This window comes from Podarcis bocagei, assembly GCF_964188305.1.
Source record: "Podarcis bocagei genome assembly, chromosome: 18".
NCBI classification, from domain to species: domain Eukaryota; kingdom Metazoa; phylum Chordata; class Lepidosauria; order Squamata; family Lacertidae; genus Podarcis; species Podarcis bocagei.
In genome coordinates this window covers 10,220,292-10,237,962 of record NC_138144.1, presented here as the reverse complement: position 1 = coordinate 10,237,962, position 17,671 = coordinate 10,220,292, and the positions used below count along the sequence as shown (strand labels likewise).

At 49.0% G+C, this 17,671-nt stretch overlaps 1 protein-coding gene across 2 annotated transcripts in view; it reads left to right on the top strand.

The window, feature by feature from the left end:
* Positions 1 to 17,671, top strand: part of ADAMTS10 (ADAM metallopeptidase with thrombospondin type 1 motif 10) — a 42,472-nt gene that overhangs the window by 14,856 nt on the left and 9,945 nt on the right. The window contains exons 5-19 of one of the 2 annotated variants that reach the window (XM_081177632.1): positions 2,473 to 2,690; positions 3,828 to 3,911; positions 4,799 to 4,944; positions 6,068 to 6,111; positions 6,376 to 6,481; positions 7,108 to 7,254; positions 9,487 to 9,628; positions 11,604 to 11,711; positions 11,933 to 12,078; positions 12,170 to 12,233; positions 13,500 to 13,602; positions 13,715 to 13,848; positions 15,246 to 15,369; positions 15,768 to 15,848; positions 16,559 to 16,722. In XM_081177632.1, the coding sequence (XP_081033758.1) occupies positions 2,473 to 2,690; positions 3,828 to 3,911; positions 4,799 to 4,944; positions 6,068 to 6,111; positions 6,376 to 6,481; positions 7,108 to 7,254; positions 9,487 to 9,628; positions 11,604 to 11,711; positions 11,933 to 12,078; positions 12,170 to 12,233; positions 13,500 to 13,602; positions 13,715 to 13,848; positions 15,246 to 15,369; positions 15,768 to 15,848; positions 16,559 to 16,722 (1,811 nt within the window). The remainder of the gene's footprint in view (positions 1 to 2,472; positions 2,691 to 3,827; positions 3,912 to 4,798; positions 4,945 to 6,067; positions 6,112 to 6,375; positions 6,482 to 7,107; positions 7,255 to 9,486; positions 9,629 to 11,603; positions 11,712 to 11,932; positions 12,079 to 12,169; positions 12,234 to 13,499; positions 13,603 to 13,714; positions 13,849 to 15,245; positions 15,370 to 15,767; positions 15,849 to 16,558; positions 16,723 to 17,671) is intronic. The other variant, XM_081177633.1, reaches the window with a different exon arrangement.

The window sequence follows — 17,671 nt, the reverse complement described above, 5'->3', positions numbered from 1 at the left end:
GGTGTTTATTTAAAGTATTCCTGTCCTGCTTTTTTCCACCGAGCATCCAGCCACAAAAAAAGAGAATAGCGTCAAGCTAGGAGTCTTGACTGATTGATGTAAGCTGATTTCAACTGCGAAATATGATTTATAACAACCGAGCAACCATCAACGTATTTTTTTGAAAGCACCCATTTGTAGAATTGGAAGGGACCCCCAAGGGTCATCCAGTCCAACCCCCTGCAAGACAGGAATTGCAGCTAAAGATTCCCTGGCAGATGGCCACCCAACCTCTGCTTAGAAATCTCCAAGGGAGAGTCCGCCACTTTCTGCCCGCTTTTGCCTCTGGACCTGCCCGCGGCTGGCGTGTGGCCCCTGAGTGGTTGCACATATAGGAATGTGGCCCTCGAGCCGAAACAGGCCAGAAATCTGCTTGGCGGTAATAATTTTGAAAGCCATCTGGGAGGCTCAGTGAGGAATGCATTTTGACCTAACAGACGCTTGGTTCAAGGATGTGGTTTTGGATTCCGGTTTGCCTTTGTGGGGGAGACACACGCCTCCTGCTAACTTAGGAGCTGGAATCCAAAGGATCGGATTCCCGCACCAGAAGGAGTAAAGAAGAGGACACTGTCAAAGCCATTTTGCATTGAATGCCGCCAAGCGGCCTTCTGCTGCCCTCTTCAAGCACTCTGGTCATTCCCTGCATTCTCTGGGCAGGAGCGAATCTGCTTCCAATTTGTCTCTTGGAGAGATAACAATCCCCAAAACAAGCAACTGGCGCTCTGCATTCTGGGCTCTTTCAAATGCTCCTCTGCCTCCTGATCTCGGCCGGTTTAGTTCCCATTACTGTTCCTGAAATCTGGAAGTGGCCTGAAATATACTTGGAGTCGAGAGTGGATTTCATGCTCTTTATTCAGCTCATAGTGGTGAGGAGGAGTGGAAGTTCCCCCAGAATGTCTGCTTTATATACATTATTTACACAATGGGCCCCACGTGATTGGCTGATTCTGGGATTCTCCTGTAGGCCAATCAGGTTGCGGATTCCCTTCCACCTGGAGCTGGATTGGGTGGCTCCTGTGGACCAATCAGACTGCTGCATTCTGGATCCTATGTTCTAGGACCAATCCGACTGTTGCATTCTGGATCCTATTGTTCTAGGACCAATCAGACTGCTGCATTCTGGATCCTATTGTTCTAGGACCAATCAGACTGCTGCATTCTGGATCCTATTCAACTCAGTACATAACATGGCCCTTAAACTGGGCGGTTCTCCAGGCCTAGGTGGTCTTAAGAGAGTGTCCAGGCTTAGGAGGCCTTGAGGACTGGCTGGCCTAGTAGGCCTCGGGGATTTTTCAGGCCTAGGAAAGGAAAGGTAAAGGACCCCTGGACGGTTAAGTCCCGTCAAAGGCGACTCTGGGGTTGCGGCCCTCATCTCGCTTCAGGCCGGCCTTTGTCCACAGACAGCTTTCCGGGTCATGTGGGCAGCAGGACTAAACTGCTTCTGGTGCAACGGGACACCGTGACGGAAACCAGAACACACAGAAACGCTGTTTACCTTCCCACTTAGTAGATCCTGAGGATTGGGGGAGCCTAGTAGGCCCCAGGAATTGGCCAAGGATTGGCTGGGCCTAGTAGGCCTCAAGGATTTTCCAGGCTTAGAAGGCCTTGAGGATTGACTGGGCCTAACAGGCCTCAGGAAGTGACTGAGCCTAGTAGGCCTCAGGGATTTTCCAGGCTTAGAAGGCCTTGAGGATTGACTGGGCCTAACAGGCCTCAGGAAGTGACTGAGCCTAGTAGGCCTCAGGGATTTTCCAGGCCTACTGGGCCTTGGGGATTGGCCGGGCCTAGTAGGCCTCAGGAATTGGCCAAGGATTGGCTGGGCCCAGTAGGCTTCAGGGATTTTTCAGGCCTAGTTGGTCTTGAGGATTGGCTGGGCCTAGTAGGCCTCAGGGATTTTTTAGGCTTAGAAGGCCTTGAGGATTGACTGGGCCTAACAGGCCTCAGGGATTTTCCAGGCTTAGAAGGCCTTGAGGATTGACTGGGCCTAACAGGCCTCAGGAAGTGACTGAGCCTAGTAGGCCTCAGGGATTTTCCAGGCCTACTGGGCCTTGGGGATTGGCCGGGCCTAGTAGGCCTCAGGGATTTTCTGGGCCTAGAAGGCCTCAGGCATTGGCCAAGCCTAGTACGATTTAGAGACTGACCAGGCCTTGGGGGGGGGAGTTGGCCAAGCCATGGACTGGCCGGGCCTAGTAGACCTTAGAGTTTGATAGGGCCTAGTAGTCCATCTTAAAGATTAGCTGGCTGGTTGACCTGGCCTACTAAGCCTCAGGGATTGACCAGGCCTAGTATGTTTTAGAGACTAGCCAGACCTAGCCGGCATCTGGATTTGTCAGGCCTAGCAGGTTTTCGGGATTGTGAGTGGTTTGCCCAAAAAAAGCGCTGTGGGGGGACAGAGGAGAAAGAAAGTCTGCCTCACGGCCGTTTCCCCTTCAGACGAGAAGCCGTGGAAGGGCCGCCCGTGGTGGCTGCGGGCCTTGAAGCCCTCCCCAGCGAAGACGCTGAGCAACTTCACCCAACGGGGGCAGCTTCCGCTGAAGAGGTCGGTGAGCACGGAGCGCTACGTGGAGACCCTCGTGGTGGCCGACAAAATGATGGTGGGCTACCACGGCCGGCGGGACATCGAGCAGTACATCCTGGCCATCATGAATATTGTAAGTGTTATAACCAAGCACCCAGCCACTGGTACCTTAGTGCTTCCTGAAGTCCATTTACACCCATCAACTAACTCCAATTTGGATAATTATTAACTCCGATTATTGGAGGCTGACTCCAATTTGCCAAAGGTCTGCCTTTGTTTAGCTGTTTGTTTTCATTTGGGAAATGTATCTTCCTATATACATAGAAACGTAAGGCTGTCGTCACGCAGCACAAGCTTGGATTTGCATGAATTCAGGGCGAGGGAGGAGAGCAAAATGGTGGCTATAAATGAAAGCAGAGGTTTGAATAAAGCAGGGGTGTGGGGCTTGAAGGAGTTGTGAGAGGATGGGGTTTGGGTGAGATGTAAAGAGGGTTGACAAGAGGGGTGCTGGGGTTAGCATGAGGTTGGTGGGGGTAGCTGGAGTTAGTGAGCAACAGAAGTAGGGGAAGCAGCGCCGTGTGTATAATTGTGTGTAATAGATTTCATTAATTTAATCGCTTCCTATGAAGTGTCTTTTAAGTTATACACACACTACACACACACACATATATATACATATCTACATATATATATGTATATATACATACGCATATATAGTATAGTTATATGTGTGTGTGTGTGTAAACTATACACAAAATAGGGCATGCTTTCAATTAAACCAATTACAGTTGTAAAAAGCAATTGCATACCCTCCAACATTTCTTCGATTAAAATAGGGATGTCCTAAGGAAAAGCAGGAGATTCTGAGATACTTAGAAACCAGGACGGCTTCTGTAAATGCGGAAATGATGCTGGAAAATAGGGACACTTGTACGGTTTGCAACTTCATGTACAAAAACAAATGCAAATATATTAATAAATATTGAGCACTAGGACCTTGCTTTATTTTAAAGAAATATTTTAGCTCACTGTAGAGTATCTGCATTGTGTGCAAAAGGTTTAATCCCTGGCATCTCCAGATAGATAGAAACCCTGGAGAGTTGCTGCCAGTCAGTGCTGACTTTACTGAGCTACACTGACCGATGGTCTGTCTTGGTTTAAGGCAGCTTCCTCTGTCCCATTGAGAAAGATACAAAAGCCCATCATCGTTCAGCTGCCACCAACCGTCTTGTTTTTTAACACTGGTCTTTCCTTGTTTCCTGGAGGTCAGGTTGCTAAACTTTTCCAAGACTCAAGTCTGGGCAATATTGTCAACATACTGGTGACCCGGCTCATCCTACTGACAGAAGACCAGGTGAGGGGGTACCCCAAGAGAAAGAAAGAAGGACCGGGGCAGGTATCACTGAGAAGCTTCCCCAGACAATGATGGTGGCAAAAAGGGGGAACAGAAAATGGCGGTGGTTGCTTGCTTGCTGGGTCCTCTCCCTGGATTTAAAGTGGGGGAAGAGGAGCATATTTGCAGAGGAGGTGGTAAGAGATGTGCTATAGGTTTTGGGGGGAACCCCCCTAAACCCTAGAAATTAATAGATGGTAGGATTTTGATTAATTGGGGTATGGAGCTGTGCCAGGTAGGGAATCTCTGAGCTGGCTTCTGCAAACCAGCCTGGCCGGCCTAACAAGAGCAAATCTGTTACCATAACGAAAGGTGTGGATAGAGGAATCCTTTGGCCTGGGGAGACAGGTGTTGCGAAGGTGATGCAGTGTGTGCTTGAGGTGACAGGAAAAGTGGGGTGTTTTTTTAGTAAGATGTGCTGGGAAGAAGAAAGAGAGAGAAGAAAGGCTGGGATTCATATTGGGCAGGTAGGCTGCAGGCAGGCTGGCTGGCTGGGGGGGATATCTTGGACTCCATGACAGCACTGCTGTGGGAGACAAGCCTCTCTTGAAGTGACCATGCTGTAAGATCTGGACTCCCGCCACACAGACTGTAAACAGGCGAGTAAACCATATTTCTTAAAGCTGCAATGGTCTCTGCCGTGTCTCAACCCTCCAAAGGAAATAGACCCTGGGTAAGTGCCTGAAACCCCATGTGCCACGGGGCTTTGTCTCCCTGGTCTTGGTGCAGCCACAGAAAATGTCCTTCCCCACATGCCCCAACGATGCTGTCCAGGAGGTCTCAAAGAGTGGAAGAATTTGATACGTTTACACTCTCTGAAACCTTTTCGATTCTCCCTCTTCCTCCAGCCCACCCTGGAGATCAACCACCATGCCGGAAAGTCTCTCGACAGCTTCTGCAATTGGCAGAAATCCATTGTGAATCGCAATGGGAACGGGAACGCCATCCCGGACAACGGCATTGCCAATCATGACACCGCCGTTTTGATCACCAGGTATACCGGAACCATGTTGGTGGTAAAAGAACAGTTGGTTTCAAAGTCGAAACATCTTGTTTCATCTTGATTGTGCATTTTGGGGGGGGAACGGTACTGGCACACCAACCTCAGACTGCCCCCCGGACATCAAACCCTCCACTAGCGCACTGATGAGAAGGCGGTTCAATCCTCCCAGCCCCAGGGAATGCATTGGCCAAGCGGATTCCAGCAGGATTGAATGCTGGCCATCAGTTGATGTCACCCAGGGCTGTCAGCTGATGGACAGGTGGGTGGGGGTTAGGGGGAGATGGTCTCGTGGGCCACATTGGAATTATTTTAGGGGGAGCAGGCATTATGGGGGTGCAGAACTGAGTTTTCTGCAAAGCAGTTGGTCAGTTAGTCAGGTATTTCTATTTATTTACTTGATTGGGGGGGCAGCTGCCCCTCCTGCACACCCATGGCTATGTCCATGTTTGAACCCCTTGCAAGCTGAGATTCTCTCGCAACCCAGAAGTTTCTCTGTCTTCGTGTTTGTTTGTTTAACATAATTAAATAATTTTTATTCCATTTTTAAGAATAAGAGCAGCAAACATCACTTCTTTCCAAAATAAGAGCTATAAAACATCGGAACTCTAATTTCCATAATAGCTGTTGTTGTTGGCATTTGTCTGTCATGAGAGACAATGGAGTGCGCCTCCAAGGGTGAAGTCAAACTGCTGCACTAACAGTACCCAAATGACCTCCCTGGAGCACAAGCCTGGGCAGTGTGGCCGGAGGTCCTGGGCTGCCCAGATGACAAGACCCTCATTGTGGCCTCACTGGTGTGGCCCAAAGGAAAGCAGAACAAGACGTTTGGCACCAGCTTGGCTGCAGGAGTTGCCAGAAACAGGCATACAAGGCACCATCCAACTGTCTTAGGGACTCCGCTCCGTTTTTGTGGAGGGTCTACTCCTGAGCCTTTTCCTCTCCCAATGATGTCTCGGCCACAAGACAGTGGAGGTTTAGGGTCAGAGTTTTCCTTCTCCTGGGTGGGCTCCCTTCCCAGGTGGACGAGCCCCACCTGCCCCTCGTTTATGTGCTCAGTTGGCAGGATGGAACGTGCCTTAATTGTATCTCCCTTCTTCTCGCACCTGCTTTTTAGATACGATATCTGCATCTACAAAAACAAACCGTGCGGGACTCTAGGTAGGTAGGAAGCTTTTCCCACTAAACGCATTTCAAACGCTCTGCTTCTGTCATCACCCCCCCCCCCCCCGCTTTAGAGCAGAGTGGGAGGCATCATTTCAATATCAGTTTGTGACGCAACCTAGGACAGATTCCAGTTGGGGAGAGGGTGGACTTTGCTACAAACTACCCTTCCAGAGCAATGTGCAGATCAGGATTTTGGATCTCGTGGCTGAATCTGCTTTGACATAACATCTCCCTGTGACAATGCTCTGCTTCTCCCAGGACTGGCACCCGTGGGTGGGATGTGTGAGCGGGAACGGAGTTGCTCCATCAACGAAGACCTCGGCCTGGCGACAGCTTTCACTATCGCCCACGAGATCGGCCACACGTGAGCAGAGTTCAGATCTGGTTGTGGGGTTGATGTGGAAATTGTTTGGACTTGTGTCTGGTTAATGTTTTTTAGGGCCACTTCTGCTATGTTGCAGTGTTCTGAACTGCAGGCCCAAAAGAGGGCTTGTGGGAGGGGTTGGGTGCAGGGGTACCAAAGATGTCAAAGACATCCGAATGGCCAGGTTAGGCTCTCTTACTTGTTGGTCAGTTTTCTCAGGGATACACGCCCCTTCTTGCTGATCGATTTATTCCAGGATAGACTCCCCCACTTGCCAGCCAGTTTATTCCAGAATAGACTCCCCTACTTGCAGCTCTGTTTACTCCCAAGCAGGCAGCAAATAATCCTGTTTGGCATGTTTGGATTTGATATCCCGCTTTATCACTACCCTAAGGAGTCTCAAAGCGGCTAACATTCTCCTTTCCCTTCCTCCCCCACAACAAACACTCTGTGAGGTGAGTGGGGCTGAGAGACTTCAGAGAAGTGTGACTGGCCCAAGGTCACCCAGCAGATGCATGTGGAGGAGTGGAGACGTGAACCCGGTTCCCCAGATTACGAGACTACCGCTCTTAACCACTACACCACACTGGCTCCTTCTTTCTCTGGCTTCACGCTTCTCCTTCCAGGTTTGGCATGAACCACGACGGCGTCGGAAACAGCTGTGGTTCCCGGGGACAGGAGACAGCCAAGCTGATGGCGGCTCACATCACCATGAAAACCAACCCTTTTGTGTGGTCCACGTGCAGTAGGGACTATATAACCAGCTTTCTCGAGTAAGGGGCTGCCTGTTTTCCGCTGTGCGTCTCCAAAGCATCGCACACACCGCCCCATTACTTCCATTTCCCCTGTCTCTTTGTTCCAAAAGTTTTCCATAACTGGCCTTTAAGTGGTGGACACAAAAATGGTGGACACAATGGGCTCCTTTTGCATGCTGGGGGTTTCTGGGTTTACAGTGGTACCTCGGGTTAAGTACTTAATTCGTTCCGAAGGTCTGTTCTTAACCTGAAGCACTACTTTAGCTAATGGGGCCTCCTGCTGCTGCCGTGCCGCCGGAGCACGATTTCTGTTCTCATCCTGAAGCAAAGTTCTTAACCTGAAGCACTATTTCTGGGTTAGTGGAGTCTGTAACCTGAAGCGTATGTAACCTGAAGCGTATGTAACCTGAGGTACCACTGTATTTATTATTTGGGGTCCTGCTTTCCATACTTAGTATTGTTGTGCATAAGAATATGAAGAGTCCTGCTGGATGCGTCCAGTGGCCCATCTGGTCCAGTATTCCGTTCACCCAGTGATCCACCAGATGCCTGTGGGGAACCAGCAAGCAGGATTTGAGCAAAAGAACCATCTTCCCTCCTGTGGTTTCCAGCAACTGGTATTCAGAAGCATTTGCTTCCTCCAACTGTGGAAGGAGAGCGCAACCATTGTGGGCAGTAGCCATCGGTAGCCCTTCCTTGCATGATTTTGTCCAATTCTTTTTTCCCCCCAATTTTTTTTATTCATTTTATATCACTAATAACCAACACAAATAGAAAAACAAACAAATTCTTGTCTTATCCTTCTTTTTTCTAAACATTGTTTAGTGAGCTTCCCCCCTTTCTGATTTTCATTTTACCTCATCTTTAGCAGTTTACATATATCATAATTTTTAACCATTTTTTTATCACACTTACTTTTACCATTAAAATCTTCACATATTATCCCTCACAAATAATACTATTTTAAAATACGCTATCTTCTACTTCTAACCCTACAGCCTATATCCACTTCCAAAGCTTTTCTAAGATTTAAATAGTAACATATTTTTTTCAAATATTTTTTAAACTTCTTCCAATCTTCTTCCACCGTCTCTTCTCTCTGGTCCCAGAGTCTCCCAGTCAGTTCGGCAAGTTCCATATAGTCCAATCCTTTTTTAAGGCCATCTAGGTTGGTGGCCATTTCTTTCCAACGATCAGCTGGTGGAGCACGAGACTCTTAATCTCAGGTTCATGGGTTCGAGCCCCATGTCAGGCAAAAGATTCCTTCATTTCAGGGGGTTGGACTAGATGATCCTCAGTCCAATTCTACAATTCTATGATTCCACACGTCTTCTTAGAAGGGGCCCCCATCCCTTAGAAGTAGGGTTGTCTTGTGGGGGGGGGTCATTCCAAGCCCAGGTGTCAGCCATGGCGGGCAAGGCCAGAAGATGCAGAAAGCAATGGCGCAGCCCATCAACCTCATCTTCAGATACCTACAAAACAGGTCCAGAATTCAGGTGAGACTGTATGAAGAGGTGAACACAAGGATAGAAGGCTGTGTTCATAGAATCATAGAATCATAGAGTTGGAAGAGACCACAAGGGCCATCGAGTCCAACCCCCTGCCAAGCAGGAAACACCATCAGAGCACTCCTGACCTATGGTTGTCAAGCCTCTGCTTAAAGACCTCCAAAGTAGGAGACTCCACCACACTCCTTGGCAGCAAATTCCACTGTCGAACAGCTCTTACTGTTATTGGATTTGAACTTGGTTCTGGATGATGCTGAGGAGATTCACTCCAAGACAAAATCAAGGAAACAGCTGAGTCGGATCATGTTCAAAGGGATTAATACGACTCTTCTACTGAGCGTTTGTAACTAGAAATGGCTATTCAGTGTGTTTTGTTCCATTGCTTCAGTCTTTAAAACTATAGATTAAAATATGTGGTGGTTTAATGCTACCATTCCAAATTCTACTTTAGGTGTCTGACGGAATCACAGAATCATGGAGGTGGAAGGGACCCCTGGGGGTCATCTAGTCCAACCCCCTGCAATGCAGGAATCTTTTTGTTCAACATGGGACTTGAAATGACCCTGAGATTAAGAGCTTCATGCTCTACAAGCTGAAGAATGAAGCCAGCTACTTAGGCTATGCTTGCATAATTTTGAATAATTTTTCTACGTTGATGTGGAATTGCAGCTCACTATAAATAAGACTCTTCTCGCACTCAGACCATCACGTCTTTCTCCTTTGTTTCTCTCTGCTGCTCCAGCTCTGGGATGGGCCTCTGCCTGAACAATGCTCCACCCAAGCAGGATTTCGTCTACCCAACGGTGGCCCCAGGACAGGCTTACGATGCAGATGAGCAGTGCCGCTTTCAATACGGAGTCAAATCTCGCCAGTGTAAATATGGGGTAGAGAGCCTTCCTGCTTTTACTCTTGATTCCCAACGTGGAGGGGTGGAGGGATGGGCTTACCCCCACCAGGCAAGGCGTTTTGTGCCCACCGGCCAGCCTTTAAACCAGCCACAGCCCTGTTGTTTTTAAAAACCACTCTCCTCCTGCGAAAGAGGCTTCCACCTTTTCTGCCTGGTTCACGGGGCAGTTGGGAGTTCCTGGAGAGACTTCTGGACATTTTTAGGCAGGTGTATGTTTCGTTCCCAATAAACATTTTCCCCAGGCAATATGTCCTCTGAGCCCCACAGCCTCCCTGGGTGACCACACTTCCTGATGTAGAAAAAGCTTCATGGGAAGCACTACCAACACAGTTCTTTAGGGATACTTTGCATGTGGCTCCTGCATTGCAGGGAATTGGATTAAATGACCATTGGAGTCCCAACTCTACAGTTCTATGATTCTGTGACTGAACTGATTTGATTGCATTGTGGGCACCTGGGAAGACTGCAAAGCTCTGCAGAATGAATGGAAGGATGCTTCCAAGTGTATTTCCATTTGTTGGAAGCCGCCCAGAGTGGCTGGGGTAACCCAGTCAGATGGGGGGCGTATCAGTATATTATTATTATTATTATTATTATTATTATTATTATTATTATTATTATTATTATCATCATCACCCCTTGACCACCTCAAAAGGAATACAGTCGTGCCTTGGATCCCAAATGCCCTGGAACTTGGACGTTTTGGCTCCCGAACACCACAAACCCGAAAGTAAGTGTTCCGGTTTGCGAATGTTCTTTTGGAACCCGAACATCCAACGTGGCTTCCGTGGCTTACTGCAGCCAATCAGAAGCCAGGATTTGGTTTTCAAACGTTTGGAAGTCGAACAAACTTCTGGAACGGATTCTGTTTGACTTCCAAGGTACGACTGTATATTAACCCCTGTACTCCACCCATGAGAATTCCACCAATTTTTTCTCTCCACTTTGATGATTTTCAAAAGCAGTATTTTTGCTTATTAATGGATGGGGAATGGTGAGAGGGTGGGGTGGGGGTAGGGAAATGGAATCAGCAACCTTCTTCCTTTGTAGCCCTTCCTATACCCCAAGGGGCTCCTCACAGCATGATATAATTCGAGGCAACCCACTGACTTAAATGACTCCTCTGAGTAAAAGCATAGTTGACAGATACATTGATGTTAATGGGTCTACTGAGTTTGGTGCAGTTTGCTACAATTCATTGACTTTAATGCAGAGCCGTAGCTACGGGGAGGTGGGGATAGTCAGGTTTTTTGCCCCGGCTGAAGCCTACAGAGGAGCGACATTGAGGCTCCCAGCCTGTGTATGTGTGCTATGCAAAAATCACGATGCAGGGGAAACCATGAAACCAGCCAATGCCTTTACATAGCTCCTTACAGTGGTGCCTCGCAAGACGAAATTAATTCGTTCCGCGAGTTTTTTCGTCTAGCGAATTTTTCGTCTTGCGAAGCATGGTGTCGGGAAAGTTTTGGAAAAGCTTCAAAAATCACCAAAAACCTCAAAAAAGGCTACCACACCGCATTCTATGAGTTGCTCCTCGAAGTCAAGTCGCAACTGTATTAACGGTGTTAAGAAAAAGGAAACAAACTTGCAAGACGTTTTCGTCTTGCGAAGCAAGCCCATAGGGAAATTCGTCTTGCGAAGCAGCTCAAAAACCGCAAAACCCTTTCGTCTAGCGAGTTTTTCGTCTTGCGGGGCACCACTGTATTTCAGACCTTGTGATATATTGTGATGTTTAGCTGGTGTTGAAAACCAGGTATCTCCCAGACCTAGTCTCCACAGAGACCTATTGTGTTTCTTTAATCCTTCCTCCAGTCTCCAGTCATCAGTTGCCACCTCCCTCCTTAGTCCAAGACGTCACGTAGCACCACCAACCTCTGCGGCCGTGCACCCCTCCTCCCAGCTCCGCCTGCGCCCCCACCCACCCACTGGTCCTTCTTCTCCTCCTCCTCCAGGAAGTTTGCAACGAGCTCTGGTGCCTTAGCAAGAGCAACCGATGCATCACCAACAGCATCCCGGCGGCCGAGGGGACCATCTGCCAGACTAACACCATCGAGAGGGGGGTAAGAGGCAGGGCCACCCTTGCTGTACCCTAACCCGCAGCAGCGATTCCTGCCTTGCAAGAGGGTTGGACTAGATGGCCTTTGGGATCCCTTCCAGACGGCCAGTTTACCCATAATCATGCAGTCCTGCTGAGGTCAGACGCATGAATGCCAGCGAGGTGGGGGGTGTTGTTGACCGGTGGGTCTCTCTTCTTCCCTCCATCCTCTGCATCCACCGCCAGTGGTGCTACAAACGGGAGTGTGTTCCTTTCGGCACACGGCCAGAGGGTGTGGACGGAGCCTGGGGGACGTGGTCGCCATGGGGAGAGTGCAGCCGGACTTGTGGGGGAGGCGTCTCCTCATCCATCCGCCACTGCGACAGCCCACGGTAAGTGGACACTTGCATAAACACCCGAAACATCCCCCGTGCTCCCTGGGACACCATTTCCCACGTCTTCCTCCTTTTCTCTCTTCCGAAGGCCGACGATTGGTGGGAAATACTGTCTCGGGGAACGGAAGCGTTACCGGTCTTGTAACACTGACGTGAGTAGCAAGGGATTCTGGGATGCGAGGACGGTGGGGGCAAAGGAATGGATTGTTACGAAAGTTGAGCACCACCCCCACTCTCTGCTGAGAGGCAGCAAGATCCCAAGGGGTTCTGAGTGTTCACCCAGGATCTGTGGTCTCTTGGAGAATTGCAACACGGTGGAGACTGCCATAGCTTTAACAAATGTGGTTTATTCCCATGTTTACACCTTCAGTCTGCCTGGAGGGAGTCCCGATTTTACAGCACGGTCATTTCAAGAGGGGCTTGTGCAGCCCTGGAGTCCAAGGTATCTCTCCCAGCCAGCCTTCAGCCAGCCTGTCCAAGATGGATCCCATCCATCTCTCTCTTTCTTCTTCCCAGCACACCTTGCTGAAAGACTCTTTTCCTGTCACACACACACCCATCACCTTGGCACTGTCTGCTTCCCCAGGCCACAGAATTCCTCTCTGATGGCACATCAGCACCTTTTGTCATGTTAACAGATTTGTTCTTTGTACATCTTGTGCTTGCCACAGGGCACCCATAATCTAGGGCTCAAGCCGGTGCCATTGTTGACAGATTTGCTATTTGCTAGACCAGCCAGGCTGGTTTGCAGAAGCCAGCCCAGGGATTTCCTGTCTGGCACAGCTCTGCATACTGTACTTTCATCCACATCCCAATTAATCGAAATCCTACCATTTGTCTCCTGCCAACCTATCAGTTCGAAAGCACATCAAAGTGCAAGTAGATAAATAGGTACCGCTCCGGCGGGAAGGTAAACGGCGTTTCCATGTGCTGCTCTGGTTCGCGAGAAGCGGCTTAGTCATGCTGGCCACATGAGCTGGCTCCCTTGGCCAATAAAGCAAGATGAGTGCCGCAACCCCAGAGTCGGCCACGACTGGACCTAATGGTCAGGGGTACCTTTACTTTTACCTTACCATTTGTCAATTTCTAGGGTTTAGGAGTGTCCCCCCCCCAATCAATAACTGTATTTTGGGTTCTTGTTTTGAATGTTTATGTCATGAGCTGCCTGTGAACTTCGGGTGAAGGGAGGTATACAAATTTAATAAATATTAATAATGATAAGCAGATGTGAGAAGTGACAACAGCTCCCAACCTTATAGCTCAGTCATGGAGCGTCTGCCTTGCACCTCCCAGCAAAGTCTTTCAGCTGTGGGGTCCAGAATGCGCCATCTCTGCTTCCAGGCATTAAAAGAAGCAACACCCCTCAGCCCCAGAGAGCCGATAATAAATTTGGTGATCTTTCTGTGCCCCCGCCCCAGGACTGCCTACCGGGCTCGCAAGACTTCCGAGAACTGCAGTGTGCTGAGTTTGATAATATCCCCTTCCGAGGAAAGTATTACACCTGGAAGACGTACCGAGGAGGTAAGGCCGTTTCCACACACACACACCCTGGGGGGAGGGTGTGGGGCAACTTTCACCCACTCCCAATCCAGCCTCTCTGATCTAGTGGTTTGAAATGGCCATCTCTCCGCAGGAGGCGTCAAGTCCTGTTCGCTCAACTGCCTGGCGGAAGGTTTCAACTTCTACACGGAGAGGGCGGCAGCCGTGGTGGATGGAACACCCTGCCGCCAGGACTCCAACGACATCTGTGTCAATGGAGAGTGCAAGGTGATTTTCCAGCGCTGTAACCACTCCTCCTCGCTGCCCGTAGGCCTCCGACTGAGGTTTAATGGGCGGCTTCTGGGACCGTCGGGATGGGGAGGTTGGTCCACTTTCTCTACAAGGAAAGATTTATGCATTGGGGGGCTTTTCCATTTAGAGGGGGGACACATGATTTAAGGCCATAAGAAGAGACTGCAGGATCAGACTAACTGAGGGGATTAGACAAATTCAGGGACTATAAGGCTGTCAGTGGTTGCTAGGCATGATGGCTGCGTATCACCTCCTGGACTGGGGCAGTCAGCCTCTGAATCCCAGTTGCTGGGTGCCACAGGAGGGAGGTTTGCTGTGATGGTCGGCTTCTGCTTGCGGGCTTCCCATCATGGGCATCTGGTTGGCACTTAGTTTCTGGCGATTCACAAATAGAGCCTTCATAGGCAGAGACAGTCTACCTTAGAATGGTGGAGAACAAGAGAAGGCTATTACTCTCGCATCCTGCTTGGGCTTCTTAGGGGGGCATTTGATTGGACACTGCGAGGACAGGAGGCTGGACTAGATGAGTCCCAGCTGCAGGCTCTGCTTAGTTTTTTATGAATCACAGTGAGAGGCACAGGGCTTGCCCCTTTATCTCCTGCCTGCGGGCATCCTGGAGGAATCTGGCTGGCCACTGTGAGAAGAGGATGCTGGACCCAACGGGCCATTGGCCAAACCAAAACCAGGCTCTTGTCTTCTACCATTCCTCTTTAGAAAGGCCTGCTTTCTTTTAAGGCTATCCAGGTTGGTGCTCATTAGGGCTGGGCGATATATCAATATATCGTCCCAAACCGGTTTGAAGATCATACCATGATATCAGTTTCTTAATTTTTGACCTTGGCAATATATCCCAAATCACGATGTGTGTATGTGCTATGCAAAAATATTGATGCGGGGGAAATCCGTGAAGAAGAAGAAGAAGAAGAAGAAGAAGAAGAAGAAGAAGAAGAAGAAGAAGAAGAAGAAGAAGAAGAAGAAGAAGAAGAGTAGTTTGGATTTGATATCCCGCTTTATCACTACCTGAAGGAGTCTCAAAGCGGCTAACATTCTCCTTTCCCTTCCTCCCCCACAACAAACACTCTGTGAGGAGAGTGGGGCTGAGAGGCTTCAGAGAAGTGTGACTAGCCCAAGGTCACCCAGCAGCTGCATGTGGAGGAGCGGAGACACGAACCCGGTTCACCAGATTACGAGTCTACCGCTCTTAATCACTACACCACACTACATAGCTCCATCCTTATTTCAGGCATCGTGATATATCAGTATATCGCAGCATTTAGCTGGTGATATATTACAATGTTGAAAACCCGATATCGCCCATCCCTAACTCTTCCAAGAACTTCCTCCGTCAAACCTCTCCTTTTGTTTCCTATAAGCACGTGGGCTGCGACCGCATCCTGGGCTCGGACACCAAGGAGGACAAGTGCCGAGTCTGCGGAGGGGACGGGAGCTCCTGCGAGACCATTGAAGGACTTTTCAACCACTCGCTGCCGGACGGAGGTGAGGGTTGCCTGGTGACCCAGTGGGTGGACAAATGTACAGCTCAGAGAGTGGCCAAGACGGTTCTGACATGTTGTAGGCAAATGTTTTTCTATTCCAAGGCAGGTGCTTTCAAAAATAAATTGCACAGGTGGAACTTGATTGGGGAGGTTCCCAGCTGTGCATAGCACCTATTGCCCAATGCCTGTAATGCCTATTGACTAGTGCCCTTAAAAAACGCTAATTTGAAGCCTGGTCTCCCAGGTTCCCATCCCGGTACTGACTTAGTAGAAGACAGCATCAACACAATTCTTCATGTGCTTTGCAATTCCCTGCACCAAATTTTCTCTCTTGGCTTTTTGAACATTGAGCACCCCCTTAGAACTTACCTTGGTTTATTATGTCCATCTGCTGCACAGGCTACGAAGAGGTGATATGGATCCCCAAAGGATCGGTGCATATCGACATCCGGGAGCTCAACCTTTCCTTGAACTACCTTGGTGAGAAACCTTAGCTAAGGAGGGATACCCCAGACAGGTTGTCCTTGAGGTGACCTCCAACCTCTGGTTTTGCATGTGGGTTATCTCCCACTTGGACTACTGCCATGTGCTTTCCGTGGAGCTACCTTCAAAAGTGACTCGGAAACCACAACTAATCTAGAATGCGACTGCTGGACTGGTGACTGGGAGCCATTGGCAGGACCATATAACACCGGTCCCGAAAGACCTACAGTGGCTCCCAGTTCAATTCAAAGTGTTGGTTGTGACCTTTAAAGCCCTAAACGGCCTCGGTCCTGTATACCTGAAGGAGCATCTCCACCCCCATCGTTCAGCCCGGATTCTGAGGTCCAGCGCCGAGGGCTTCTGGCGGTTCCCTCCCTGCGAGAAGTGAGGTTACAGGAAACCAGGCAGAGGGCCTTCTCGGTGGTCAGATGTGAAGGAAATAAACAAGTATCTGATGTTTAGAAGACATTTGAAGGCAGCCCCATATAGGGAAGTTTTTCATGGCTGATGTTTTATTGTGCTTTTAATATTTTGTTGCAAGCTGCCCAGAGTGGCTGGAGCAACCTAGTCAGATGGGTGGGGAACAAATAATACAATTATGATTTTTATGAAAAATATCCCTGAATCCTTTGGGGGTGGGATGTAAGTGCTTCAGCCCACCCCTGACTTGGTCACACATACACACACACCCCGGGTTCTCTTTCCAGCTCTGAGAGGGGAGAACGACGAGTACTTTGTCAACGGAAAGCTCTCCATTGACCCACCCCGGCGCTTTGACATCGCCGGGACCACCTTCCACTACAGACGCGCTCAAGATGAGCTGGAGTCCCTGGAATCCCTGGGCCCCACCAACGTCACCCTCATCGTCATGGTTCGTTGACTGAACAGGGGTTACTAAATGCAGGGGTATCTAAGACTATCAGTCTTTGTAAAGCAGGTACCACTGCTCTGCTGAAGAGTGCTTTTTGTGGTGGGGCATGAAAAAGTTGGGGAACTGCTGCTTTAGGGTAATCCCTGATAAGCCAAGATTCTCCCTGCGACCAGTAAAGGACGCCATGCCCATAGCTGTCAACGTTTCCCTTTTTTCCCCCCTTATTCTGAATAGGATTCCTTGCAAGAAAAGGGAAAAGTTGACAGCTATGGTCATGCCCACTAACAGACTCCATTTGCCCTTGTTTGACCTCAGCACACAGCTAAAGCTGATTGGCCATGTAATTGGGATGTCGTGTGATCCTTGTAGGAGCGGGGGTCATGTAATGTAGACCTCAAGCCTTAGGAGAGCATATATTATTTAGTTGTTATCTTTCCTTGCTCACGTGCGTGAGATCAGCAGACTACCATACTCTGTAGCTTTAAACTTGGAAGCTAAAACAAGGGTGATTTAATCTTCTAGAAACAATAATCTGGGGTGCTTTAAGGCAGACTGGGTTTTCCCCGGCAGTACCCCTTTTCTCCCCCTTAAAAATAACAGTCCCACGGACCTGGGATAGCTCATTTGGTAGAGCATTTAACTCTTAATCTTGGGGTTGTGGGTTCGAATCCTGTGTTGCGCAAAAAATTCCTGTGTTGCAGGGGGTTGGACTAGATGACCCTCAAGATCCCTTCCAACTTTTCAATATAATGATATAATAATGATGATGACATTGCTTTGTGAAGAAGTAAAAGTAGTATTTACTTACATAAGCTCGGTCTTGAAGAAGGAGGTACAATAGCAAAATGAAAGCAGACTTATAACCACTATCTAAGTTACAAAAGTACAAAATCTTGAGTTCAAAAATGGTGCCTGAACTAGGCATGCATGTGTGGCCAGCTTGGAGGCA